At 36.8% G+C, this 26,892-nt stretch overlaps 7 protein-coding genes and 1 non-coding gene across 10 annotated transcripts; 3 read left to right on the top strand and 5 right to left on the bottom strand.

The window, feature by feature from the left end:
• Positions 1-1,025: 1,025 nt before the first annotated feature.
• On the bottom strand, positions 1,026-7,907 carry LOC119981099 (long chain acyl-CoA synthetase 4-like). The gene is made up of 19 exons (XM_038824099.1): positions 7,590-7,907; positions 7,053-7,116; positions 6,888-6,977; positions 6,702-6,758; positions 6,260-6,308; positions 5,963-6,039; positions 5,691-5,730; positions 5,513-5,607; positions 4,773-4,940; positions 4,553-4,663; positions 4,259-4,346; positions 3,670-3,736; positions 3,403-3,478; positions 3,174-3,291; positions 2,795-3,040; positions 2,558-2,697; positions 2,128-2,310; positions 1,888-2,007; positions 1,026-1,325 (listed from the first exon to the last, which is right to left on the bottom strand). The coding sequence occupies exons 1-19, from the start codon at positions 7,739-7,741 to the stop codon at positions 1,278-1,280; spliced, it is 1,989 nt and encodes a 662-aa protein (XP_038680027.1). The 5' UTR covers positions 7,742-7,907; the 3' UTR covers positions 1,026-1,277.
• A 1,776-nt stretch (positions 7,908-9,683) lies between these two features.
• On the bottom strand, positions 9,684-11,857 carry LOC119981100. 2 transcript variants are annotated; one of them, XM_038824100.1, is made up of 2 exons: positions 11,745-11,857; positions 9,684-11,223 (listed from the first exon to the last, which is right to left on the bottom strand). In XM_038824100.1, the coding sequence occupies exon 2, from the start codon at positions 11,080-11,082 to the stop codon at positions 9,970-9,972; it is 1,113 nt and encodes a 370-aa protein (XP_038680028.1). In that variant the 5' UTR covers positions 11,083-11,223; positions 11,745-11,857; the 3' UTR covers positions 9,684-9,969. The 2 variants fall into 2 exon arrangements, with proteins under 2 accessions (XP_038680028.1, XP_038680029.1); XM_038824101.1 differs by having other exon boundaries at positions 11,613-11,747.
• Positions 10,595-10,700, top strand: LOC119981566. Its single transcript, XR_005464177.1, has one exon. It is a non-coding gene; the product is annotated as a small nucleolar RNA R71 (small nucleolar RNA).
• Positions 11,858-13,273: 1,416 nt separating the features above from the next.
• LOC119980763 (non-specific lipid-transfer protein A-like) lies at positions 13,274-13,805 on the bottom strand. The gene is made up of 2 exons (XM_038823559.1): positions 13,497-13,805; positions 13,274-13,348 (listed from the first exon to the last, which is right to left on the bottom strand). Exons 1-2 carry the CDS (start codon positions 13,803-13,805, stop codon positions 13,274-13,276), a joined length of 384 nt encoding a protein of 127 aa, XP_038679487.1.
• Positions 13,806-15,452: 1,647 nt separating this feature from the next.
• On the bottom strand, positions 15,453-16,106 carry LOC119980398 (non-specific lipid-transfer protein 3-like). Its single transcript, XM_038823081.1, has 2 exons — positions 15,735-16,106; positions 15,453-15,606 (listed from the first exon to the last, which is right to left on the bottom strand). The coding sequence occupies exons 1-2, from the start codon at positions 16,091-16,093 to the stop codon at positions 15,600-15,602; spliced, it is 366 nt and encodes a 121-aa protein (XP_038679009.1). The 5' UTR covers positions 16,094-16,106; the 3' UTR covers positions 15,453-15,599.
• A 681-nt stretch (positions 16,107-16,787) lies between these two features.
• On the bottom strand, positions 16,788-21,401 carry LOC119980400 (serine/arginine repetitive matrix protein 2-like). Of its 2 annotated transcripts, none has more exons than XM_038823084.1 (3): positions 21,258-21,374; positions 20,424-20,811; positions 16,788-19,403 (listed from the first exon to the last, which is right to left on the bottom strand). In XM_038823084.1, exons 2-3 carry the CDS (start codon positions 20,777-20,779, stop codon positions 17,144-17,146), a joined length of 2,616 nt encoding a protein of 871 aa, XP_038679012.1. In that variant the 5' UTR covers positions 20,780-20,811; positions 21,258-21,374; the 3' UTR covers positions 16,788-17,143. The 2 variants fall into 2 exon arrangements, with proteins under 2 accessions (XP_038679012.1, XP_038679011.1); XM_038823083.1 differs by having other exon boundaries at positions 16,798-19,403; positions 21,265-21,401.
• A 111-nt stretch (positions 21,402-21,512) lies between these two features.
• Positions 21,513-23,787, top strand: LOC119980402. Its single transcript, XM_038823086.1, has 3 exons — positions 21,513-21,687; positions 22,915-23,066; positions 23,565-23,787. The coding sequence occupies exons 1-3, from the start codon at positions 21,618-21,620 to the stop codon at positions 23,580-23,582; spliced, it is 240 nt and encodes a 79-aa protein (XP_038679014.1). The 5' UTR covers positions 21,513-21,617; the 3' UTR covers positions 23,583-23,787.
• A 205-nt stretch (positions 23,788-23,992) lies between these two features.
• Positions 23,993-26,241, top strand: LOC119980401 (loganic acid O-methyltransferase-like). Its single transcript, XM_038823085.1, has 3 exons — positions 23,993-24,837; positions 24,938-25,594; positions 25,715-26,241. The coding sequence occupies exons 1-3, from the start codon at positions 24,754-24,756 to the stop codon at positions 26,033-26,035; spliced, it is 1,062 nt and encodes a 353-aa protein (XP_038679013.1). The 5' UTR covers positions 23,993-24,753; the 3' UTR covers positions 26,036-26,241.
• The last annotated feature ends 651 nt before the right edge of the window (positions 26,242-26,892 follow it).

Consider the following 26,892-nt stretch of genomic DNA (forward strand, 5'->3'; position numbering starts at 1 on the left):
ATACCTGTTTCATTTCCTGTCTAGTTTAATTTAATGTTTTTTTTTAATTGACATGTACAAAGTACAAGAAAACAAAGTTTATATTCTGCAGACAAGCATCCATGCTATAAGCTAAGCCAAATATGAAAAGATCAATATAGAAAACACCAGCTAGATCGGTTAAAGCAATGGAAACAAACAATCTTTTTCAGCAGACCAGAATAAACAAACTCCATAAACGTAATGCAGAAAGAATCCAATAGCATCACCAAAAAAAAAAATGGCAGCTCCTCATTTTAGTTTAATTTAATAGAGTGAGCAGTATAAACAAAGGAATTGATGAAGGATTGGAGCTGGTGAAAGATTTGATAAAACAAAGGAATTGATGAAAAGCTTGATGTGACTAAACTCATGTCATCTTCAATAATTTTCCTTCTGATAGGGAATACTTTGACTCCCGCTGCGCCTGTCCTTTTTGCAAGGCCGCTTGTTTCCCAAGAATTCTCTCCTTTTTGTCCACTCCTATTCATTTCGGTGGCTCTCAAGTGTTCCAAAAGAGTTATTACAATAAACCGGTAAACACAAAACAAACAATATTGTTGATGTGAGTGGGTTGCGATTTCTGATACTTGTGCTTTGAGATCACATTTCTTTGTCTGATACTGATGGTGTATTTTAGGTATGTCTATGAAGCTATATTGCACATGGTGCTTCTTGATCAAGAGTTGAGTCATGAAACCAGTACTCATATCCAAGCCATCCAATTAGAACACCACCTTATGAGCAACTATATGGGTGATTCAAGCCATGAAAAGCCGTATGACTATCAAGAAAACAAAGATGATGCCAGAAAGTTGATTCTTTCAAGAATTTCTTAACTGAATTTCATCTATGATATTTCTTCTCTATTTTACAAACTCCCAATACAATTACAATAGGTATATAAAGTGATTCTCATTTTAACCAGTAACAGCCTGAAGAGCCAGTGGGAAAAAAAAGGGAAAAAAAACTGAACAAGAGGAAGTGCAGAAATTAGGATATTGGAATTCAATTGTTAGACAAGCCTCAATTATTTTCATTATTGGGCTGTTAAAAAAGCCTCAAGATTAGCAGTGAGTTAGCCCATGAAGTTGCCAAATGGGCCACAAACAATCCAATGGGCTGCTTACATTCCCAAAATCCCATCATATGTACATTGACAAAAATAATAAATGGCCAAACATAAAAGACAGTATCGTCAATGCTATTGGCTAAAAGGAAGAAAAATTGCAAGCCTTCCATAGATGAAGTATGATTATCTAGGCTCTGGGCTTGTTCACAGTCTGATACATATTGTCAATAATATCCTGTGCACAAAAGTTTTCTAGTCAGTAATTAAACATAAAACAATAATATGCACATAAATGTATTAAAAACGACCTGTAAACTACACCATAAGCATGAATAGTCATCGAATGATCCATACAAATGTGATAAACTGAATACATAACAATGCAGTTCATCAATTACACTCCCAATACAGCCTTACTAGGCTTAGGTGATTGGAAAAACCAGTAACTATCTATGATACCGAAACACCCATGGTCGCCAAATTAGAATAAAAGTCTTAAGAAAATTATTTTATCAAGCATACTAATTGTGCAACAATTTTATCTTAAACGGTCTATATGGTAGCCAAAATTTTGATACCTAAACCATTGTGGATTCTCTCAACAATTGTGCAACAATTTTAGCTTAAGCGGTCTATATGGTAGCCAAAATTTTGATTTATGCAGCATCATTGCAACTTTGCTCACTTTATATATAACCAGAATGGATGCTAACACCATGCAAATTAGTCCATTTATTTTATACCAGTCAACACTATGAAAATTATCATCAAGGCAGGCTCACTTCGAAAGTAGCTACCTTATAGTATTTGAGCAACTGTGGCCTCTTCTTTTTATATGTCGGAGTTAGGAGGTCGCGCTCCATGTCGAATGGTACAGGGTCAAGGTGGACACCTTTGACAAATTCAAAGCCTTTCAACTGCAAACAGTAAAGCATCAGGAGAACCATCAAATATCAAATATCTTGCAAATGTAAAAGAAAAAAAAAATTGAGTATAAATTGTTTCATATACAGTTGACAGCAGAAAGTAGTGGGAACCTTCTTTTCTTTTCCAACTTTTGTGAGCTCCCCAAGTATGTATTCTTTGGCCAGGGGATTTTCACAGAGGGAGTCGAAGTCCCCACTGACACCATTCTCTTCAGCCCAACGTTCAAGTGCTTGCTTATTAGGGTTAACAACAGCAACTAGGAACGACTCAAAACTGTTTCCATATATCCATATCTGAAATTGGAAAGATAAATGATCTAATGAGGACAAAAGACTAAAATTGAAATAAACAGATTAGCTACATTCTCCACACAAAAGTAGACCTTTTCCATCATGCAATAGACAATTGAAAAGGTCATCCATGTGTGAAAAAAAAAATCCCATATCAGGCATAAACGCTGGCCACAGCCGAGAGGACATACATTTTCAGGTACAAGGGTAAACTTGAAAAATGTACATTCACAATAGCAGATAGGCATACCGAATCAATGTCAGGGACAAGTCCACAAATGTTCTCCAAATTTTCAACAGCTACATATTCTCCTTGTGAAAGTTTGAAGATGTTCTTCTTGCGATCAATAATTTTCATGGCTCCATCTGGTTGCCACTCACCAATGTCCCCTGATGCAAATACAATCATGGATAGGGTAGGTTACGAGAAAACACCATGGTATAGAGGCATGAACTTTTTTTTAAACAGAGACTTAAATGTAAGAACCTGTATGGAGCCACCCATCAATCAGGACCTCTTTGGTGAGATCTTCGCGCTTGTAGTACCCTGAAAATACAGTTTTCCCTCTTATGCAAATCTCTCCACGAGGTGTGTCTGAAAGGGCATCATATCCCATTTCAGGAACAGATTCCAGGCATACATCCACATTTGGTACAGGAGGGCCCACTGTACCAAGCATTGAAAATTCATGGGGTAGCGAGACAAAAGTCCCCGCACAGCTTTCTGTCAAGCCTATATTAACATCAATAAAGAACAAATCATCAAAGTTCATGCAGTAAAAAGTTATATCACAGTCACTCAAAATGAAGAAGATGAAACAAGAAAAATACTTATAGCCAGGCGTTAAATGCTAAGGACAACATACCATATCCTTGCAAAACCACAGAACATGTAACCACTCTCAGAAAAGCTTCTATATGGGTTGCAAGAGGTGCTGCCCCTGACAGAATAATTCGTACCCTTCCTCCCAATCCTTGCTTTACCTGAGGAAGTCACTAATCAATGAGATTCCAAGCATGCAACATAATCAGTTCCAATGAGTATTTCAAGGCTGTAGGTCCATGAGCACTGAGAGGAGTGCACATTTCCAGTACCTTGCTAAAGACAATTTTGTCAAAGATTGGTGCAGCCTCTCCAGTTTTTTGCCCCTTCCTCATGTTACTTTGTTTGCTGAAGAAGTTAATATAGAAACGATGAGTTGATGAGGCTAAACTAGCAGACAGCAGTACAATTATCGAGTGGATGAGGTCAACTTGCAAGCAGTCAAAAATAGAGATTTGACCAGGAAACAGACACATTCAGAAGAAAAACTCAAAATAACTCTACATACAAAAGTTTTTGAAAAATGAATTAAAACTTACTAAGAGTATGCAACATTGAACATTGTTTTTTTCAACAAGCCCCCTGAAGAGATCTTCTGTTGCAAACCTGAGAAAGTGCACATTAGTTACCAGGTGTAACACTTGAGTATGATAAAATAAAAACTCACTTATTTGGTTTCTAAATCAGTTTGAAAAGAATAAGAAAATATATATGTTTGTTGAATTGTAATTTAAATCTGTCAAACATAAAATAGTAACCTTTTTCATTGCCAAAATAAACCTGGACCTCATATTTAATGTACACGTGAATTTTGAAGATGAAAAATCAACACCATCCATTACAAACCTAAAGCAAGCTAGCATTATACATAGGGCCAAACATGAGCAGCTGAGCCAAAGTCACCTGAGGTGCCCCAAGAAGAACGAATAGTGGCTTGATATTTGTATAATTTACACGAGAAATTGTAGCGCACCAAAGAATGGTAATTCAAACATGAGGAAAAAAATCCCACTTCAATTAATTAGGGTCTCATCCAGATTCAGATTTGTTTCCCATATATTCTCACATAGAGAAAAAATGCAAACCAACCAAATTTATTAGATCATTCCAGTTCATAATAAGGTCTACCTGAATAAACTCTATCTAATACACGTGGAACAGCACAGAAAATGGTTGGTTTCAGCTCTGCAATGTCTTCTAGCAACAACTTTATGTCCTGAAGTGGGCAACAAACAGAAAGATGAGCAATCCCAAAACTGATAATTTTCTATTTAATCTTTTGGACATCTCGATCTAATGCCTCGAGTACTGTGTAGTCATTCAACCATAAGGAATGAATACAACAATCACAGCAAGGAACTCTAATACAAGTCCTTTTGCTCATTTGATCTGTAAATCAGATGGAAAAGTAATTTAGCTCACCCCACGCCAAAACCCTATCGAGGCACCCTGTGAAATAAAGAACTCCTCTATCACACGATCAAAAATATGAGCAAGAGGAAGATATGAGAGATATACATCCTTCGCTGTCAACTGCATTAAGTCAAGAGAAATGTCAATATGATGAAAGAAAACTCTCCATAACTTATCCAGGTTCCCATCAATGAGATATGAAAGAAATTTGAAAGTAGACAAAACTAACATGTTCATTCATGGTATCTAGAACGCACTTAACCCCTGATACAAGAGTAACAATGCTTTCATTTGATATCAACACCCCCTTTGGATCACCAGTTGTTCCACTAGTGTACATGATTGTACAGATATCAGTTTTCTTTTTCTCTGGCAGATCAAATTGTTTATTCTGTCCCTGAAAGAATAAAAGCCCAAAACTTGACTACAGAACAATACACATATACACATTTCAAGCAGAAAAGAAACACTTTTTTCAGCAAGTTTGCAAACATGGGAACATTTTGATAAGAAAATTTTGCCAAATGCGCATACTCAACTCATATGGATTAACAATAATAAAAATTACCCACACACTATATCTGGATCGTTCTAGTATTTGGATATAAGTTCAGCTAAAAGCTTTTCAGAAACACTAGTACGATTTCATTGACTTCTAATCTCTAGATCTTTACAATAACGAAACAACATATAATCTCAAGATTAACATAATTGCATATCTTAAGAGCATTATTGTCAATTTGCAATACCGAAAATGAGATGCCGTGGAATGCAAGATATTGAATCCATTAATGACCTGAGGTAGCATTTTTACACACTAGAGATGCAATATATTTTACAGGATAAACATTGACATACGATTTTGAAAATATGGGAAACGAAAAAAGAAGAAGAAAAAACCAGTATCAATTTACAATTATGCCCAAGAAAGAAGTCAAGATGAGAATAATAACAGGGCAAGTAACTTACCAGCTGTAAGAATTCGTCCCAAGAATATATAGCCAGACCAAGCTTCTCAACTTCCTCCCTTTGATCAGGTGTAACCTTGCCAAAGCTCACGATAGCTGTATATGACATGTATAATGTCATTTGTTTTCTTATAGTGTATGGAAGGACAAACAAATATAGTGAAGCAACCATAACTTACTTCTCAAGTATTTTGTTGAGTTAGGAAATGTCTTGAACAACTGGGGGAAAGGATTGCCATTGATTAAAAAAGGAATTATTAGCATGTAAAGTAATAATCTATAAGCGCAGAATCACCAAGCCAATTCAATTTGGAATCATAGCTCATTTTTAAGAACTAATATTTAACTACAAAGATGATGTGACAACTAGAAAAAAGATGCAGATTCTTCAAATAAGTTCTTGCAATAGCCTTCAATCGGGAATTCGGATGCAAATACAAAACATGTATACCTCAGGAATCTTTTTCTCCTCTACAAAAGCAATCGAAACCTCTGCATGGCATATAATAAATTCCACAGCATCAGCACCTGAAACAAAGACAACAACATCAAGAATTTATAGACAATATTTGGTACATTTCAATATGCCTGTATTAAAGGAATATAGAATTACTCAAAGCAAATCCATTCTAGACAGCTATTCCTGACACGAACAAGCCTATATGGCTTTATCTACAATACAAAAATGAGCTTTATGATACTCATGGCACGATTTGTGTAGCTCCATGCACAAAAGGGACATGCATACCTAAAGTGTCATATAAAGGAACGCAATAGAGTCCGTGGGCATTGCAAGCCTGCATCAGCGTTGAAACATTAATAATAAATTCCAAAGAAATGTAAAAGGAAACAAATACCAATATACATGTTAACTTTAAACAATGAAGTGCAGTTGCATGCATGTGAAACAAAAAAGGTCTGGTATCAAACAGGATTATAATTAATTAATACAAGGAAGGCATTTAGTTTATTTTCTTCAGCCTGTCCAAGTAGAGCCTTGTGCATTGGATATTGCTCTTTTTTTTCTTTCCACTCATTAAAAATAATACCAAGTTAATACCATAGAAGGATATTATTCAATGAAAAAACTGGTAGCTTTTATTAAAATAATCCTTCACATTCAACTGAAGAAAAAGAAAGAGAGAGAGAGAGAAAAAGAAAAAAGAAAAAGAAAAAGAAAAGAAGGTTACCTCCATGCTCATAATCCACTCCGCGCAATTGGCACCATAAATACCACATTTTGCTCCCTACAAACAGGAATCATCACTTCAAACTTAAGCTCAGGAGGCCCTAATCTTTTGTTGAATTTTAATCTTCCCGACCCCTTCCAGAAAGAAAAAAGAAGGAAATATAGTCGAGAAAACGAAGTGACATACCTCATCAACACCACAAGCACGGATTGAATTCCCGATTTTAATAACTATGTCATAAACTTCTTTATAAGTTTGCCACACATACTTACCAGCCTGTAAAGAATGAAAAATCATTAAGGTGAGCCAGCCAACAACATCCACAAACATGTGTCCAGGACAACAACATACCTCTCCATTCACAATCTCACGATGACCAAGCATTCGATTGTTAGGATATTTCTCAACACTCAAGCTGCAAAAAGAACATGAAAAAAGTAATAGTAAGATTAAGCAGTTTAGGTCAACAATAGTATCTAATGCATTCCGAGACTTCTGATGCAAGAAACTCCCAACAATTTGACAAATTAACATGCTCGTTGGGATCATCAATCTACATGTGACTGTTAAACATCAAATTTTCATTTTCAAAGAGAAAAAGACGCTGATGATGTTAAAAATTGGAATTTACAGAATTTCAAATAAATCATGAAGGGAAAAAAAATCCTTTGCTGCAGCTACAAGCACAGTAAACCATGTACTTTTACAAGTCCGTGGCATGCTAAAAAGGACCGTAATCAATTAAAGTTGTTATTTTCTTGTCTTTTTTCAAAAATTGCTGACGCAATCTCAGCTTTCGACTTTTGTCCGAGAAAGTCAAATCTGCTCATTTCCAAATTTTCTCAGCAACCAAACAATACACTATAAATATAACAAATCTATCCTCACCGGAAAACATCCCAACAACTCTCCATTCCAGGAATCGGAGGGGGAAATCCATCCTTGGCAAACAAACTCCGGTACACTGGCCCCATCGATGGTCTACCGTCCTTCGCTTCCCTCCCCTTCTCCACCTCAATTATAAACTTCTTCTGCGCCATCGCTTCTCTGCCACCCTAAAAACTCCCAAATGTGATCGATCACGATATAATCTATATAAATATATAGACAACCCAGGGACCAAAAGATCCAAGAGATTAGATGGTTATGGATGGAAGTAAGGAAGAATTCTGGAGTTTTGGATTTTGTGAAAGCGAGAGAGTTTTTATACACACCACTGCAACACAGACAGTTCAAATCCAATTAGGTTAAAATTGGTCAAATGACGTGGAATTTCAAAATTTTCAATTTTTCTTACGTGTTATGAATCTTGACCGTTAGATCAAGAAAACTGTTGTTGGATAGAAGATTTTAAAATCAATTTATATGAATTCCCTTTTTTTATATAAATATTTGCTTTTCATTTTTAAAATAAGAAATAGAACTTTCTATTTATTAAATAAAACTTTATATTGTTACTTTAGTTACACTTATTTTCCTTTCTTTTGAAGATGATATATTAATAATATTATTCATCTTCATCATCCGAATTTTTATTCCAAAAATTTAGAGGTCGGATACATGAAAATCAATAGGAATTCACTATGTATATTCGTGTCTACCATTCATTTTTATTTATAATCATACATCAATTTTTATTTAATCCATATATTTTTATACTATTTCAAATTATCTCTTTTCGGGTATTTTTCAACTTTTGCTATAATTTTCTATACAAATTCTCTCGATTCTCATTGTACATATTTATACCATTTTGAATGATTTTCTCGCATCTTATCTTCAATAGGCGATTCTCCTTCCTTAAATCTATAATTAACAACCAACATGATATTGTTTTGGCTTCTCAATTAATATCCCAACTAGAAATCTGTATACTTTTATTTGGATTGATCTCTAAATAAATAATTTCAAAGTTTATATATGAGACTCAAAATTTTCATGCCTTTTGACTATTTCTTAGCAAAGCAAGTGTTTTTTTTTTTTAATTATTTCTTGACATAGCAATTAAATGCTTTCTTAAAATTATATTATTATCTCAACAAGAAAATCTTTATACTTTTAATTGGATAGATCTATAAATAAATGAATTCAAAGTTTTTATACGACATTCAAATTTTCAGGCCTTTTGTTTTGACTATTTCTTAACAAGATTTATAAATAAATGAATCTTTTGTTTTGTAGTAAAAATAAGGTAGTTAAGATTTTTCTAAAAAGTTAATAAAATTATAAATGTATTTTGATCGGGTTTACAAATCCAACGGTATATCTTTTTGTCTCAAACAAAAATCAAATTCATAACAAAATAGACATAGGATGTTTCGGGTTTATATTCAACGGTCCAGAAATTTTATGTTCAATTTGATTTTTGTTTGGGACAAAAAAAAATGTCGTTGAATTTGTAAGCTCGATCCAAACATATTCATAATATTTTTGAATTTTGTTTTTCAATAATGGCTTTATAACCATTACAGCGGGACAGCAGGTCCCAGCCACCCTTCTTAACAAAGCAATTCTTTTTATTTATTTCTTGACATAGCAATTAAATGCGTACTTAAAATCATATTATTATTACTTAAGATTATATTATTATTTTTTAAAATTAAGTAAACATCATGCCAAATATGTATACTATATTATGTAACAATTATTCAAACATTTGAGCTGGTGGTGTAGCGGCAAGGATAGTGTGTATTCACCTACCCTTTTAACTTGTAACAAACTCTGGACATATTCAAAGTTTTCAGACACTTAAACCAAAAAAAAATGAATATGGAGAAATGTTAAAGGTAAAGTCGTAGAGAAACATACTGTTAGTTTAGAAGTAGCTTTGAGTTGATACATTAAAAGCGGCAGTATTGCAATTCTAATCAACAGAGTCTTCAAAGCTATAGAAGCCCACCTGAAACAAAGAATAAACAAAAAAACTTCTCTTCCTGCAAATTACAGAACAATTAAAACTTGAAGAAAGTGCAAGCAAGAAACTGCAGGAACAAATTAATATCACATCTTTAATATGCAATGAGATCCAGATATGTAATGGCATTGTCGCAATGAACCTATCTTCCTTCAAACGTAAACCATAGTGTATCACGACAATAATTTCACAATTAAAGATACAATTTCATGCATCGAGAAGAGTTACTACATTAACAAACCAAGCGACTTATGTTCGGCTTCTCAGCCCTCTCTGCCTCTAAGTCCACAGCTGTCTACACTGGTCTCCCATTCCAAAGTGCCATAGCATTCACTTGTTCTTTCCATTTTGGGTTTACTTCAGATTGGCTAGGAAGTGCTCCTCTCTCTCTCGTCCAATCAGTGTATTTGCAAGTTGACCCACTTGTAACTCCAAGTTTCGGATTGATGCTGCTTGATTCTGAAGGGCAGTCTCTGTCTTGTTCATGAACTGATCCGTCTTGTTCATGAACTGGTACGTGTTGACGGAAAGAGTGTTTACACTTCCAGTTAGTTCTGCTATAAGTTCTTCTAAGTCAGGCTTTTTCTCTTGGGACTGGTATGTGTTGACGGAAAGAGTGTTTACCCTTCCAGCACAATAATCACAGCTCACACTAGCACTTGTGCTTTGTACTGCATTCATGCTCATTGTATCAAGCTTCTTCGCAAGGGTGGCTATTTGAGCAGATAAAGCTGAAACGGCATCAAATTCAAGCATGTCTCCCTTCTTTAGATTTGACCGCTCATTCGGCCACTGATACCTTTTGGGGGCCATCTCATTGAGCAACTCATATGCCTCCATCTGGGCCATCTCATCTAGCAACTTATATGCCTCCGTCTCTATCTTTCCCATCAGTGCTCCACCTGCTGCAGCATCAATCATCGTCTTGCTAGCACTTTTCAACCCATTGTAAAATGATTGGACTTGCAGCCAAGTGGGCAAGGCGAGATGTGGACATTTCATCAATAAGTCTTTGTATCTCTCCCAAGCTTTATAGAAGGGTTCCGCATCATATTGAGCAAACGACGTAATTTCATTTCGGATATGTGCTGTCGCTGGGGGACAGAACCTGGAAAGGAACTTTTTGACAAGGTCATCCCATGTAGTGATGGAGTTCGGTGGTAGCGATCTCAACCATGACTTCGCCTTGTCTCTCACAGAGAACGGGAACAATCTCAATCGCACAGCATCCTCGGAAACACCATCATACTTCAAAAGGTCACATATCTCTAAGAATGCGGCAATGTGAGTAGTCGGCTCTTCATGGGGTAAACCGCAAAATGCTGACTGCTGGATAGTTGAGATGATAAATGGCTTGATTCTAAAGCTACTCGCAGTAATCGGTGGAGGACGGATACTAGATTGTAATGCGTCCATGGTAGGCATATTATAATCTGCAAGACTTCTTCGGTCGCGTTGGTTAGCCATGACCTGATGACCGGTAACTCTACTTCAAGCACTTCTTCTCTAGCCTCGTGGTCTAGCCGTAGTTGGCTGTAGTGTCGCTCTATCGTCGCAAGATCCAAGCTAAGAGAATGACGACCAAGACTCATAAAACGGAGTAAGTACCTGAAACAAAATAAAGTAAACGTCCAAATTAGAATAGTGGCTATGGCTTGCACAGTGGCGTCAGTGAAACCTCCGCAACATCGCTCATCAGACCAATCTTGTCACATAATCATAGGAAATTCTACAATCGAATCAGGAGCCCAATATCAAACATCAGTAAAACTAACACAAATCAATAAGAAAACTGCTCAATTTTAAACCATAAAAATAATCAGAAAATACTTGCGCTCAACTTCAATTCAGTTCACAGCAACAAATGCAATGCGTTTTACAGCATTAATTAATGCAACTGAAATCGAAAACTTCAAAAAATAAAATATAAATTCAAAAAGGAACAATCTTATATCCATTAGAGCTCAATACGCATAAAAAATTCAAAAAATTAATACCTTCTTGAATCTTGGAGCAGCGAGATAGCGAAATTTAAGCGAGTTTTTGTAATTTCTAGATTGAATCGATAAATCAAACAAGACACATATATGTATGGCGATAAGAATTCGTGAAGATATGCATGTAATTACCTGCTCAGAAATAGAAGGGTTTAAGACGCTCTCTCAAAACCTTCTCAACTGTTATATGTCTTCGCAAGAGAAAGGTTGGAGGCTACAGAGCGAACTCGTTTAGGGCACGATTATGATTTCGTCTTATGTTATTATGGGCCGGAAAACCTAATAGCCCAATGGGCTTCTGGTAATTCGCATGTCCGCAAACTGTTTTAGCTACAAGATTGATGGGCCATTGGACTGTTCTTTTCCATTCTCACCAGTCACCAGAATTTGAAAATGAAAGCTTTAGATGCACCCTGGTTTTTTTGAATAACACCCCTTGTTAATGGTATCCCTAAAAATTTAAGATATTTCTAATCGCATCAAAAATAACAAAAAGCTCAAAATCTCAAACAATTTCGAAATACACCCCAAACTCACGAAAGCACTAGCGTGCGGCACAACACGATGAGGAGAAGATCGCATGAGGGAGTCTTCAATCCCATCTAGAACCCATCCCTCTCTTGATCCATTTGTCACATACTCAGATAAAAGAAGCCCCAAATTTGACCAAGAAAAGAAGAAATAAGTATTTCTCGAGATGGATTTGTCGTTGAGATCCTTCATTGATCAATCTCCATCGCACTACCGTCCATCTATGGCTGTATCGCAGTATTCTCAGAGGCGGGCAGATGGTATGCAACTCACATGGCTCTAATCTTCATCAAGAGTGGAGATTATCGTTAGATTTGTTGTGATCCCAATAGATCTTACTCAAAGATCCCAATATATCTCACCAAAGACCAACGATTCTAATATCCACTCACAAAGTAACACTCATGGGTCATGCATGGCAAAGAGAATGATGACGGAGAAGCCACTTGGTTCGTGGTCTATACCAGAGCTTCAAAAAAATCCTTAAGTTCTGGCAAGTGGGTGAAGATCTAGGAACGGGTTAGGTTTGAGTTCCAGCGAGTTTGAAAGCGGTTGAAGAGGGTGGGGTGTGAGTATCTCAAATCTAAAAAACCCAAGGTCAATGCAAAGTCAATGTGAGTCGAAGTGTGGTTAGTAAAGTCCGGGGTGTGACTAAAGTTTTCCCTTTGAAAATTACAAGATTGAACATGGGCCAACGATGGGCCAACTACGGGCTTTTGACCCATGGAAATCCAGAAACTCAAATCCAACCACTTTCCTTGCCACACTTTTAAAATTACAAGATGAAAATGTTTGAAACCCTTAAAATATGACCCTCATTTTATCCTCAATTATTATAAAATGTTGGATGTTAAGTGAGTTCTACATGTGTGTTTATAAGATCTGAGTTAAAATGAGAGGCATATTTTGGGAGTCCGTAGCATTCCTCTTAATTTGATTTGTAGATTTATTGTTGATTTGGATAGGCATGTTGTTGCATGAATTACTGGATAAAAAGAAATTCTAAACCACTTTAATGCCAAATATTATTCAAATGAATGCTTTTATCATATGCATACATCACATTAAGGTAGGTAGCTCTTAAATTTGTTATTTTTATCATTTTGTTTTCATAATTCATGGCTTAAGTATTATTCATCATCATCATCACGTCTCTCCACAGCATTGTTTCTCACAACTCGCAACTTACAATCCCTAGCTAAACCCTGCAACCGAAAAAAAAAAAAAAGTCAAAACTGATGATATTAATTCACAATGTAATTTTCAAAATCAATTGGGGGTTACTATTTAAAGCCGAAACAATTACTTAGAACAATCGATGTTGGGAGAAATGTGCGGCAATTTTAGCGAAACCCCACATTCTTTGGGAAGCTTAGAGACTCGAGAGAGATCGATCGATCCAAACGTGGCCGCTTTGGACTTCGCACACTCACAGATAGCCTTGCGAGCTTTCTTCTTCTTCGCGTATTTGGCTAGCTTCTTGACTCCTTTGCAGCAAATCTCATCAGGGGATTTTTCAATACCCATCAAGTAAAGAAAACAGGGTTGCAGGTCATTGATCACAGTTGTGCATGAGGGTGTATGATCTCCCTTGCCCTTCTTGGCCTCGGCCAACCCAAAAACCAGTGCAAGAATGGCCAAGAACACAACTAGGCGATTCATATTTTATGTCTTAAGAAAAATTAATTAACTATGCAATCAAAAGGAGATTGAGGTAGTGTATGTATATATAGGTGTTTGTATGTATAGATTTTAGTTTCGCTCCAGCCTTGCAAGTTTCATGAGTCCCTTGTATTTAGGATGATATATATTATGTGCTTGAGATTTTTGTGCCATAAAATGTTTGGATCATATGTGCCTCATACATCTCTTGTGATCGATAAGTAAATAGGAAAAATTAAAAGTAATTAGTATAACCAATTAACTGTTTGATCGGTTATTGACGGTTTGATCGATTTTTTTTTTTCAGTCAGTTTTTTGATCGGTTCTCACTAATATACATTTGACAATAACTGACAAAATGGTCGGTTTGATTTGGCACGATTTTTTGGACAATCTTAGTATGTTTACATAAGTGAGGGAGGGGGATTGAACTCGCAACTACGTAACCAAATAACTTAATTATATAAATATAACCAAGTAGCTCAATTATTAATATACACTTTGAATGAATGATTCGATTAATGTTGGACTTGGGTTGGGTCGGTTCTTCCACCATTTTTTTTTCATACAAAAGACAACACCCACTAATCATTGATTAATTAAAATTAAAATTCGATCATCACTAAATATGCATACCTCGAGAAATATTATCCATAATTTTTTTCAGTCTACATCAGTATTTTAAAAATCAAACCAATATTTAATTTGGGTTGGTTTATAATTCAAATATTCAATGGGTCGGGTGGGATCAATTCAACCGTCAATCTAAACCCGATCAAATTAAATTGTGTGATTTATGTTGTAAATTGAAAAACTTAAAATTGATTAAGAAAATAATTAAGGAATTTGATTGTTATAATTGAAAATTGATAAATAAACGAGAAAATTAATTCATCGATTTAGTAATCAAACTTAAGCTAACAACTATAAGAAGATTAGGGGATTTAAATGATTGTAATTAGAAATCAAGAATTTGAATGATAGACTTAATTATCTTTTAAAATAAATTTAAATATTTAGTGTAATAATAATTGAACAAGAATATTAAATTCTTATAAGATACTCGAATTGGATCTGACCAATAATCATGCATACATCTTCTTCTTTTTTGAAATATCATTGAGAAATTTGTTTTTTATTGAAATCATCATGCATACATCTTTAACAACGAGTCATTCTTTTATTTTATAAAAGACACTAAATACAGTGGTCAAGCATTAACAAGATCAATGTCTATGATTAGAAATATTAATTTGATGAATTATTGTGTAGATGGTCAACATAAATATATAAGTTTTGTCTTCAATTGAATGTGTAAATCATGTGACCAATAGTCAATGACCCTTCGAAGCCAAAAACAATAATATTGTCAGAATCGTACAAAATTTGACTGGTCACTCATTTCGAGGTGTGGTGATCAAGACGAGCAGTTATGTTGTTATCCCCACCATATTTTTATCAAATTCCATTGTTAGGGCCTCAAATGGATCTTTTGACGTTTTTAATGTTACCGCTTTGAAAAATTATCTAATAATCATAAACCTTGAGAACACACTTCAAAAGGCACGTTAATAAAAAAAGGTAAACAATATCCGTGCACAAAGTTTTTACAGTGGGTGGAATTAGGGACATACAAGATGTATTTGTGCACTCGGAATATTAATTTATTACATAATGTATATCATCATATACGTGATATCCCTATTCTTTTATTATTTTTTTTTAGGTATAATTGCCATCATGTCTCCATAGCAGTTTGTAATTCGTACAAGCATCTCATATAATTCTTATCCATCAAATCCTGCAAAAAATAAATTAATTAATTAATTAACGAATGTCATTTGAGAGAAGAAAAGAGATTAATATTGTGATTATCAACTTAAATACAAGTAATTAAGAGATTGAGGGAGGAAGATAATAATGAATTACTCAGAACAATTGGTGGTAGCAGTAATCACTGGCAAGTTGAGGGAAGTTCCACATGTTTCAGCAACACCGTAAAATACGGTGAAAACATCGATGCCTCCCTCTACGATGGTTTCATCCTTGATACACTGACAGACACCGGCGCGAGTTTGGTCGTCGTTGGAGTAGTACGCGAGCTCCCCCATCGCTTTGCAGCAATCCTCATCCGGGAATGAATACTGGTCCAAGTAGGTATCGCAAGAGCCAAAGTCACCGAACACGGTTGTACACAAGGGTTTGTCACTGTCATCTCCTACGGCGGCAGTGTACCCATAAACCAGTAATACAAATATTGCTAATAAGACTACCATTAGGCGACTCATGTTAGTTGTGATAAAGAAAATTAACAGAGCAAGAGAGATTATTAATTTGTAAGTGTATATATATGGCTTTATATATATAGAGATTAGAGAGAGGGAGAGATGTAGATTTCAATTATGATAGGGATCCCAGCTAGCAGCAACAGCTTGTATCCCATTTATACTGCTGAGTTGTACGCACAAAGTAGAGTTTTATGTGCATCATGAGGGATATGTAAAGCCCATGAATTCACTTGAATCTTGTGTGTCAAACTCAACGACTGGGATAACTGAGATATCATCTTCTGGGATCTTTATCATTTAGAAGTGATAGGATTCCCAGTAATCAACCATGTCCCTTGATTGATGCACATCAAGTTTTGTGGACATTTACACTTATATTAATCAATGGTCAAGATTAATTACTGAGATCCCTAACATTATTTATTTTGATGTGTATCAAGTCATGCGAGTTTCATGAGCTCCATTTTTATTGAGGATGAGAGGTTGGATGATGTCTTTGGTTGAAATTCTTTTGCCGTAAAATGTTTGAATTATGTGCCTCATTCATTTCTCATGATAAAAAATTCTTAATATTTTTGTTTTTATTTTGATTTTCCGTAATGTAATAAATAATAATCATTCAAGAAAACACGATTTTAATTTAGCCTTCCTTATATTCTCCAAAAAATAAATATATAAAAGAAAAAAGGAATAGTTGAAGAGAATGATATCCCAAACCCTCTTATCAAAAAGAAAAAGAAAACACAACAATCCCTTCGCTGCCATCTTCGACACTAGAATCCACGAGTAAGCGCATATACTTGTGGAACTTGCAATAGTAGCCATGTCTACAACACGAACCATTACATATTTCTAAAGAACACAATATCCAGATGATGAAATCTTTGAACTTACAGAAACCACATGATAGAAGATGAAGCAAAGTGAAAACGAAGCAACATAACTGGTGATAGCAAATCCAGGAAGCACATAGTGATCCGGTTGAGTATCCATATTCAGCTCAAGTCATTGATGGAGCAAGGGTCTTGAACTAGTATGGTGCATAATTGATTAGCCTTGCCTAGAAGTTCGTCTGCTTTTCTTGTTCCGCTTATCCTCCCCACTGCTATTTTCTCCAGAAGAATCATCCTCATGCCTTCTTCTCCTACTTGCTTCCTTCTTGCGGGGGCCCGACTCATCATAACTACCTACTCTTCTCTTCATACTTTTCCGGTCTCCACCACCATCCTCCCTGCTGCCGCCCTCACCAGAAGAATCATCCTCATACCTTCTTTTCATAATTCCTTCCTTCTTTTGGTGCCTAGGCTCATAAGACCTATCTCCTCTTCTCTTCAAACTTTCCAGGTCTCTACTGCCATTCTCACCAGAAGAACCATCCCCATGCCTTCTTCTCCCACTTCCTTCCTTCTTGGGGTGCCTTAGCTCATCAGACCTATCTCCTCTTCTCTTCATACTTTTCAGGTCTCCACCACCATCCTCCCCACGCCTATCTTCATCAGAAGAACCATCCCCATGCCTTCTTCTCCCACTTCCTTCCTTCTTGGGGTGCCTTAGCTCGTCAGACCTATCTCCTCTTGTCTTCATACTTTTCAGGTCTCCACCACCATCCTCCCCACGCCTATCTTCATCAGAAGAACCATCCTCGTGCCTTCTCCCACTTCCTTCCTTCTTGGGGTGCCTTGGCTCGTCAGACCTATCTCCTCTTTTCTTCATACTTTTCAGGTCTCCACCACCATCCTCCCCACGCCTATCTTCATCAGAAGAACCATCCTCGTGCCTTCTCCCACTTCCTTCCTTCTTGGGGTGCCTTGGCTCGTCAGACCTATCTCCTCTTTTCTTCATACTTTTCAGGTCTCCACCACCATCCTCCCCACGCCTATCTTCATCAGAAGAACCATCCTCGTGCCTTCTCCTACTTCCTTCCTTCTTGGGGTGCCTTGGCTCGTCAGACCTATCTCCTCTTTTCTTCATACTTTTCAGGTCTCCACCACCATCCTCCCCACGCCTATCTTCATCAGAAGAACCATCCTCGTGCCTTCTCCTACTTCCTTCCTTCTTGCGGTGCCTTGGCTCGTCAGACCTATCTCCTCTTTTCTTCGTACTTTTCAGGCCTCCACCACCATCCTCCTCACTGCCTTCTTCATCAGAAGAACCATCATCATGCCTTCTCCTACTTCCTTCCTTCTTGGGGAGCCTTGGCTCATCAGATCTATCTCCTTTTTTCTTCATACTTTTCCAGTTTCCACCACCATCCTCCCCACTCCTATCTTCACCAGAAGAACCATCCTCGTGCCTCCTTCTCCTACTTCCTTCCTTTTCGCGGTGCCTTGGCTCGTCATACCTATCTCCTCTTTTCTTCATACTTTTCAAGTCTCCACCACCATCCTCCCCACTGCTATCTTCACCAGAAGAACCATACTCGTGCCTTCTTCTCCTACTTCCTTCCTTCTTGGGGTGCCTTAGCTCGTCAGACCTATCTCCTCCTTTCTTCATACTTTTCAGGTCTCTACCACCATCCTCCCCACTCCTATCTTCACCAGAAGAACCATCTTCGTGCCTTCTTCTCCTACTTCCTTCCTTCTTGCGGTGCCTTGGCTCATCAAACCTATCTCCTCCTTTCTTCAAACTTTTCAAGTCTCCACCACTATCCTCCCCACTGCTATCTTCCCCAGAAGAATCATCCTCGTGCCTTCTCCTACTTCCTTCGTTCTCGCGGCGCCTTGGCTCATCAAACCTATCTCCTCTTTTCTTCATACTTTTCAGGTCTCCACCACCATCCTCCCCACTACCATCTTCACCAGAAGAACCATCCTCGTGCCGCCTTCTCCTACTTCCTTCCTTCTTGTGGTGCCTTGGCTCATCAGACTTATCTCCTTTTTTCTTCATATTTTTCAGGACTTCACCACCATCCTCCCCTCTGCTATCTTCACCAGAAGAATCATCCTCATGCCTTCTCCTCCTACTTCCTTCCTTCTTGTGGTGCCTTGACTCATCAGACCTATCTCCTCTTTTCTTCATACGTTTCAGGTCTCCTTCTCCCTTTTTCTTATCATCCTTCCCAGATTTTGGATCTTCAACCATATGTTTCTTTGAGCTGTACTCTCTGTCCAAAAAGGTATGTTCACGTTTCTCATTATGCTTACCACCACCATTTGCATTCTTTTTATATCCGCCTTCCAGTTCAGCATCACTCTTTGTCTCTCCACTTGGTTCATGAGGTTCAGCCAAACTGATTCCAAGGGCAGCTCTCAGCGTCTCCATCTGTTTCTCCTTTCTAGCAGCAATTTGATGAGTCTGAGTATTTGATATCCTGAAAGAGTCACCAAAATACACAACTAAGAGTCTAAGACTTCATATTCTTATTCTCTAGAGAAAAATATCATTAACGAAACATGTATGTTGTAATACGAAAGCAAGATATATTTTTGTTTGAGAACAATTTCTGTTGAAATAAACCAAGAGCAAGACAAATAAAATTGAGTTGCAGTGGGAAATCTGGTTGAAGTATCACGACGAACAGATAATGTAACAACTATGATGAGTGCATTATTGATGCGGCTCTATGCATGCTATTCAAGATATACTTCAAGAATGTTTCATCTAATCTTTCTTCAGAAAACATCATTTGCAGGCAGATATGCGAGGAAGGAAGGGATGATCAAATTGTTAATTACCTCACACTAATAAGATTACTTCATCAGACCAAACAATCATATTAGCATGAACCAAACCTGCATAAGCTACCATATTTTTCATCCTACATCCTAATTGAAGTATTGATGCAAAGTAACAAAACAAACACATTCATGTAATGGGATAGGTCAACTACCATAATACAGAAATATTTTTAGAGAGAATAATGGAGGTTTCAGTAATCCCCCACCCCAAAAAAAAAAACCCACCTCAATCAACTACTGAGAGAAGCAACAAGATGACCCGACAAAAAAGGGAAATAAAAATCAACCCTCAAAAAAATCTCGGCTCTCAGTTCAATTTCAACATATGCCTCAATAATAAACAAAGCTATCAAGTACCATATACATAATCACTACCTCGAAAACCCATAGGAGAGGCAAAACTGCTTAGTGAATCAAAAAATCGGGCACCAGGTTCTTAACAAGAATATAGAGCATGGCAGTACTACCAGTCTACCCTAAAACAGAAAACCTCCTAACAATGCTATTGCAATATACTTTCCAAAAAAAATTTAGCTTAGATTAACCACAATGAATAAGACAGTGCAAACAGAGCTAAATTTAATTTGATGATACATGGAAAAGATGAACTGATAATAAAAATAATAATAAGAAAAGGGTGGGAAGTTACTTACTTCTGATCAGTAACGACAATGGCAGTGGGTCCACCACTTGCCTCAGAGGCAGCAGTTGCTTCAAGAGTCTTTCGAGCCTCCTCAATCTTCTCGGAAATCTCTGCATCCGTGTATCCCTGGTCAATAAGCTTGTCTTCAAGCTCAACAAGCTTGAGCTGGATTTGGCGCTTGCGATCATGCTCAAGTATGTCCTTGTTTGGTTTCCTGGTCACACCAGCAGTACCTTGGTCCACCTCAAACCCCTTGTTGTTCACATCCACCTTGTTCGTCTTTGGCCTGACGAAAAACTTATTGCCCTGGATGTAACCATTAGTTCCAGACCCTCTTGGAGTCTGTAATCCAATCCCGTTGTACATCCCTACTTCTCTAGCTTAACTTAATACAACCACTGTTACAGAAAATCCAAAATTCAACAAGCTTACAGATCTATTGAAACATATATTCGTTGCTGATAGTAGAAATAAAGAAAATCATATATCAGAAACAAATAGTCCCCCTAGTGACCACAAATAAGAGCAAACAGCTCTAAAGAATCAGAAAGAGGGAGTGAAAACCGAACCCAGGTAGAAATTAGGACCAGCTAAACAAATCCCACAGATATTAGGGTTTGATAAATCTATGCATGAAATTGCCAAATAAACTGAAATTCAAGTCTCAGAAGCAAAATCTAACAGGATAAAACATATGTATATAATTGATTTACAGGTTTTCAATATCAAGCGCAGAACTTAAAAGGAGAATCAATCAAAAGCAACGACAATAAAAGACTTGCTCCAGAGAAACCTATATCTGATCAAAACAAGAAACATCTGACAAATCTGCAGAAAAACGCACCAGTCACCAGATCAAGAGGGCTAGAGCCTTTGGTTTTCGCCGAACTGGATGGAGATAGTAATTCTGAGAGATCGGATAGAAGCCGGCTCCCCTACAATACCAGTCTCTAAAATAAGTTCTGCAATTAAATATCCAACCGTTTATGTAATCTAAGGGTTTTGAATGCACCACGTCAGCAAACCAGGTTAAGAAAAAACCCTATATGCCCACAAATTAGAAATTACCGGGTATTTTTTTTATTTGCGCTACTGCCTGGCACATGCCACGTATATTTGAACACCGTCAACTGGCACAGACCTGAAAAGTACTTCTAACGCGACATCGCCGTCAACTGTACGAGAAGATTCAGGAAGAGAGGAGATGGGAGGAGCACAAGCGCTAAAGAGAATCCCGCGCATCAAATTCCCCCCGAGACGCTCAAACCTATCTGGTTCGCCGTTTTCTATCTTCTCCTTCAGATCTCTTTTTCTTTGTTTGTGTGTTTATATAGTGCGAATCAAGGTTGTGTTGATATTTTAGTTGAATTTTTGAAATTGGTTCATGCTTCGATTGGAAATTCGTGTATGTTATTGTTATTTCAGATGTAATTTTCCTGTGATGAAGGGCTGTGACAATTGAGATTCTCTGGATCAAGTGTAGAAAACTGAATTGGCCATGTAGAACTTTGATTTTGCAGCAGTAAACGTTGTTTTTGGGTTTTTTTTTTTTTTTAGTTTCATGCATGATTTTTTGCCTCTGAGGTTTTTTGGGGATAATGGTTTTTAAACTTTGTGTCTTTGTTTGTTACGGTTCTATGAGTCTGTTTTGCGGCGACATTGTGGCAGGGCAATTGTGGGAATAGCATGATTGGAGCCTTTTTTTTCATGTTACTTGGGATCTTTTTTGAATAAATGAACTAAATTGTTGGTGAGGATGCTTGAATATAAACTTCACCGGAATCCATCGGGAGATAGGAGTAGTTATAATTCTATTATCCGATTTCTTAAATTAAATTTCATTTGAATGGTTGATTAATTCATTGTCACTGAGTCATTTTATAATTGAGAGGCCATTGTTTCTTTGTTGGGATTTGATGCAATGTCCAAATCATGTTGCAATTGGTACAAAGAGAGTTAGATAGAGAATCATCCTGAAAATGAAGTCGGCCTTTTGTATGCCCAACAGCCCGAGTATATTTTGGTACTCCCAGGGTAAGTGAAGGTGTGTAGAATGGCTGGGATATGAAAAGCTGTAAGAAGATTTAGTGCAAGAATCAGCAGTCTAAGCATCGTTTGATGATTCTAATGAGGTCTCGAAATGATGGAAAAAAATTTCCTCTAATGTTTTGATCACATAGCCAAGAGAGTCTTGATGTTGTTGCTCATTTATGTTAATTTTGAATATGGTACTTTCTTTTTGTTGGGGTGGGGGACAACGATATATATTTGTTTACCTCCTTTGATGGCACATGAGAAACCTCCATTGACCGTATGGTTTAAGAGCATGCTTTTCTAATCTGGCCGAACACAGTTTTACTTTCGTGATGCTTTGTCCCACTGCATTGGAAGGATGACACCCATTTAACCTGTGGTTATTACCTTTTTACTTGCCAATGAAGTTGTATGCCTTTAGCATCTAGCAAATTTCTAATCTTGACTCTTGAAAATATAATTTGCAGGTTCTGCGACCAAGAATGAAGAAGCATACGCTGCAGGAAATCCTGATTTAACTTTCTTCTCAAATTCAAAGGTTTCAAAATCTGTGGGAGGGAAAGCTTCACTTCAGCCAAAGCGAACCCCAGTATCTAATGAGGAGATTGAGGCTATTTTGGTATGTTAGAAGCTTGCTCGCTTGGTTACTGATGGAATTATTCATCTCTAACCTGCAATGATCTGTTCCAGTAAATTCTTAGTCACTAGTAAAACATGCTTAAATTGCCAGTAAGCAGTATTGAATTACAAATTCACAAGACAAAGCAACAAAGTAGAGAGTCCATCATCATCATCATCATCATCAAAGCCTTAATTCCAAACAAAGGGAAAAAAAAAAACAGTATGCACAAGGCTCTGACAGCCGGAGTACATCATAGTAATAGTTACTGCAATCCATATAAACATAAACTGCTGTTGTTCATGGTTCATCCAACAATATTTTTCTATTGTACATTTGAGCTTTGACTTACATAGAAAGTTGCAAATGTCTTCGTTGTTCTTTGATTTACAACAATTAATAATATTTAAAGAAGGAACATGTGAAGTTGTTCCTATATTCATGTATCTAATTTTTCATTTGTTGGTTTAATAATTTTTTTTTCCTATATTTTTGCAGTTGGGTGGCTGCTTCTAACCCTTTTGACAGAGCTTTGAGGTGGAAGGACAATGAGCTAAATATTATTTTTGATGTTCGTTTACCTTAATAAAAAAAAGTAATACTTGTAGCTTTCCATAGACACTTACACATTGTCTCATTGCAAAGGCTGTGTCGGATAACAGTCAACTCAATTGATATTTTAAGGATTTATTGCTTGAAGATGGAAAATCCATCTCAACTATTTATGACTTTGCGTGTCATCAACCACCAATTGCAAATTTACAATTAGAACCAAAAGCTATTAGGCGTTTTCCTTAGTAGTGAGTTGGACTTGGCTCACTTGCTAAGTTTGGGAGGAACAAACCTATGAGGATAATCCGATGTATCCATCGGGAATTGCAACTCCAAGTGGACAATATGATTGGTTGTTTGGGATCTAGATTTTTGACAAAAGAAGAAAACAATTTCGTGTGTTTTCACATGGAACTTCTGTTGTTATTTCATGATTTCTTTTTTCCTTTTGTGATTGGATTTTGGTTCATCAAGTGCAAACTTGTTTGCTGTTGTGGTTATGATTTTGATAATGGGGTTATGCTCAATTATCTAGTGATTTTCCTTGAGCTTATTGATTGCTGGTCTTTATTCTTGTTGATGTTTGATTAGAGCTACTTGTTTCTTTTCCTTCTCAAACATCATAAGGTGTCGATGGAAAATTTGGGGCTTCTTTTGTCTAACTTTTCCTCCACCATTATATGTGAATTGTAGACTCTGGAGAATTGCGGAACCCCCAAATCCGTGTAGGTATGAATCTGGAGCAAGTTTTGTAACTTGTAAGTAGAAAGATTCCAAGGATACCTAATACAAACAACAGAGACCTAAAGAACAACCAAAATAATAATAATAATTAATCAACATATGATTCCAAGGACACCTAATACAAACAACAGAGACCTAAAGAACAACCAAAATAATAATAATAATTAATCAACATATGGAGGGTTGATATAATATGCCATTTGATAGCCGCTCCAGCAATATCACAAAACATCTGACGCATGAAGATGCCTCCTATGATGTGTTAGTTTCATTTCTATATTTCTGTATGTTTTGAAAATACAAGCATCTGTTTCCATGTTTTATTTGCTATAAGTATTTGTGCTAGTTCCTTCTGTTGCTTCCAAGATTTTGAGAGAAAGGAAGGTGGGTGATGGTTAGGGAGATGACAACTACACCAACTTCAATGAATGGGGGAGATGGAGAGTATAGCTACACCCGCAATTCCTCTTCACAGGCATGTTTAATTCCCAACTTATGATTCTTTACATGGGTTTTATGAGATGATAATCTTTCATAACTATTAGTGGGTTTTGATTGAAATTATTATCTTTCAGGGAGTAGCCTTTGAGCTTGTGAAGTCATTGATCAATGAAGGAATTGCTACAAAGCTTGATCTTATTCAACTCATATCGCCTTCGTCCCCAAAAATGTTAAGGATTGCTGATTTGGGATGCTCTGTTGGGCCTAACACATTCATATCAGTGCAAGAAATAACAAATTATCTGAAACTAAAATGCCTAGAACAAGATCATGATGTTGAATTCCAAGTGTTTTTCAATGACCAATTCTCGAACGATTTCAACACACTCTTTAAGAATCTTCCATCTGATAGGCAGTATTTTGCAGCTGGTGTGCCGGGGTCTTTTCATGATCGTTTGTTCCCTAAGAATTTTCTTCATTTCATGCACTGCTCATATTCACTGCATTGGCTCTCAAGTGCACCTAAAGAGTTGGTGGATCAAGACTCCCCTGCATATAATAAAGGGAGGATCTATTATGCAGCTGCCCCCACAGCAGTTGTTCAGGCCTACTCAAATCAATTTGCAAAGGACATTACTTCTTTTCTGAATGCAAGATCACAAGAGGTTGTCCCTGGAGGGCTTATGACACTTGTGATACCAGGTGTTCCAGATGGTGTCCCTCATTCACAGTGCGGTTTTGTTGCAACTCATGCTTTAATTGAAGCCTGTCTCATAGACATCCACCATCAGGTATAGTGATTCTCATTCACTTTAAATTTGTTTATTAAACTTCGATTCCTGAAAACCGCCTCTTTGTTAAGATAATTGGGTTTTCATTTGTTATTGTTTTCTTTCTCCATATCACTTCAGGGACTAATCAGTGAAGCTAAGATTGACTCCTTCAATATGCCCATATACAGCCCAACTGCACCAGAGATGAAGGCTTTGATAGAGAAAAATGGTTGTTTTAGCATCGAAAAGATGGAATCAATAATCTATGGTGAGGAAGTAGTAAAATTATTATATATAGATGAACAAATGTTAAGTTCACAACTAAGAGCTGTTTGGGAGGGAATTATCAGTGAGCACTTTGGAAACGATATTGTTGACGAACTTTTTGATCAGTATGCCAAGAGATTTGCAGAGGCTTTCGTGGGTTCCAAGCCAAGAAACGATGGGGAATGGTTCTGATATTTGCGCTTCTCAAGCGCAACCTCTGATGGCTTGATGTTTTCAATTGATTTGAGTTTCTTTCACAACAATAAAATCAAATGCACTATCGATTGAAATTATTCTCAATCTATCTCTTGTTTATGAGGAAAGACTATATATTTACCTTCTGTAATCGTTAGTGTTGTGAGACTTCTCTACATGCATATGTGTGAATCTGATATAAGAAAAAAAGTTCCTCTCCAGAATTTTTTGTCTCATGTTCATGTTTATGTTCTTGCTATTGGTTTTGTCTTAGCACATCAGAAACTACTGCCTTCAGTTTCCAACAGTAATTGACCTCCTTCTATATATGCTTTGAAGAATCATGGATTTGAGTTATTATTTTTGATTACTTCTGGCCAAAAAGTTCAGTAACTTTAAAACTGTTTCAATTTTACTTATTGCATATAGATAAACACACATAAAACACCACAAGAACTGCTTGAAAACTGTCTCAATTTAACTCACAATAGCCTCACATTACAGACTCCGCTTTCAGCTAGCAGTTCAAACACTAGATAAAAGAGATCTCCCAGTCTACAAAATATGTGCAAAAAGGAGACCACCAGCTGCTACGAGCTCACAACCACTCAGGCTGCATAAAAGGGTCTAGGTCTGGAATCAATCTCCAAGAGGAAGCAAGCACACTCTAGGGACTTACTTCATGATCCGTGTCTCTCCGAATTGGGAAATAACAGGGCCTCTTAACTTCAATTCTTTAGCTTCATGTTCTTCTTATTCACCCAAAAGAAAGCAGACTTTTGTTTCCATTGGAGCTATACTCTTGCCCCCACTCAAAACTCTTCTGTTAATTTTTTTTGTTTCCGTAAGTCATT

The sequence above is a fragment of the Tripterygium wilfordii genome, chromosome 16, assembly GCF_013401445.1.
Source record: "Tripterygium wilfordii isolate XIE 37 chromosome 16, ASM1340144v1, whole genome shotgun sequence".
NCBI classification, from domain to species: domain Eukaryota; kingdom Viridiplantae; phylum Streptophyta; class Magnoliopsida; order Celastrales; family Celastraceae; genus Tripterygium; species Tripterygium wilfordii.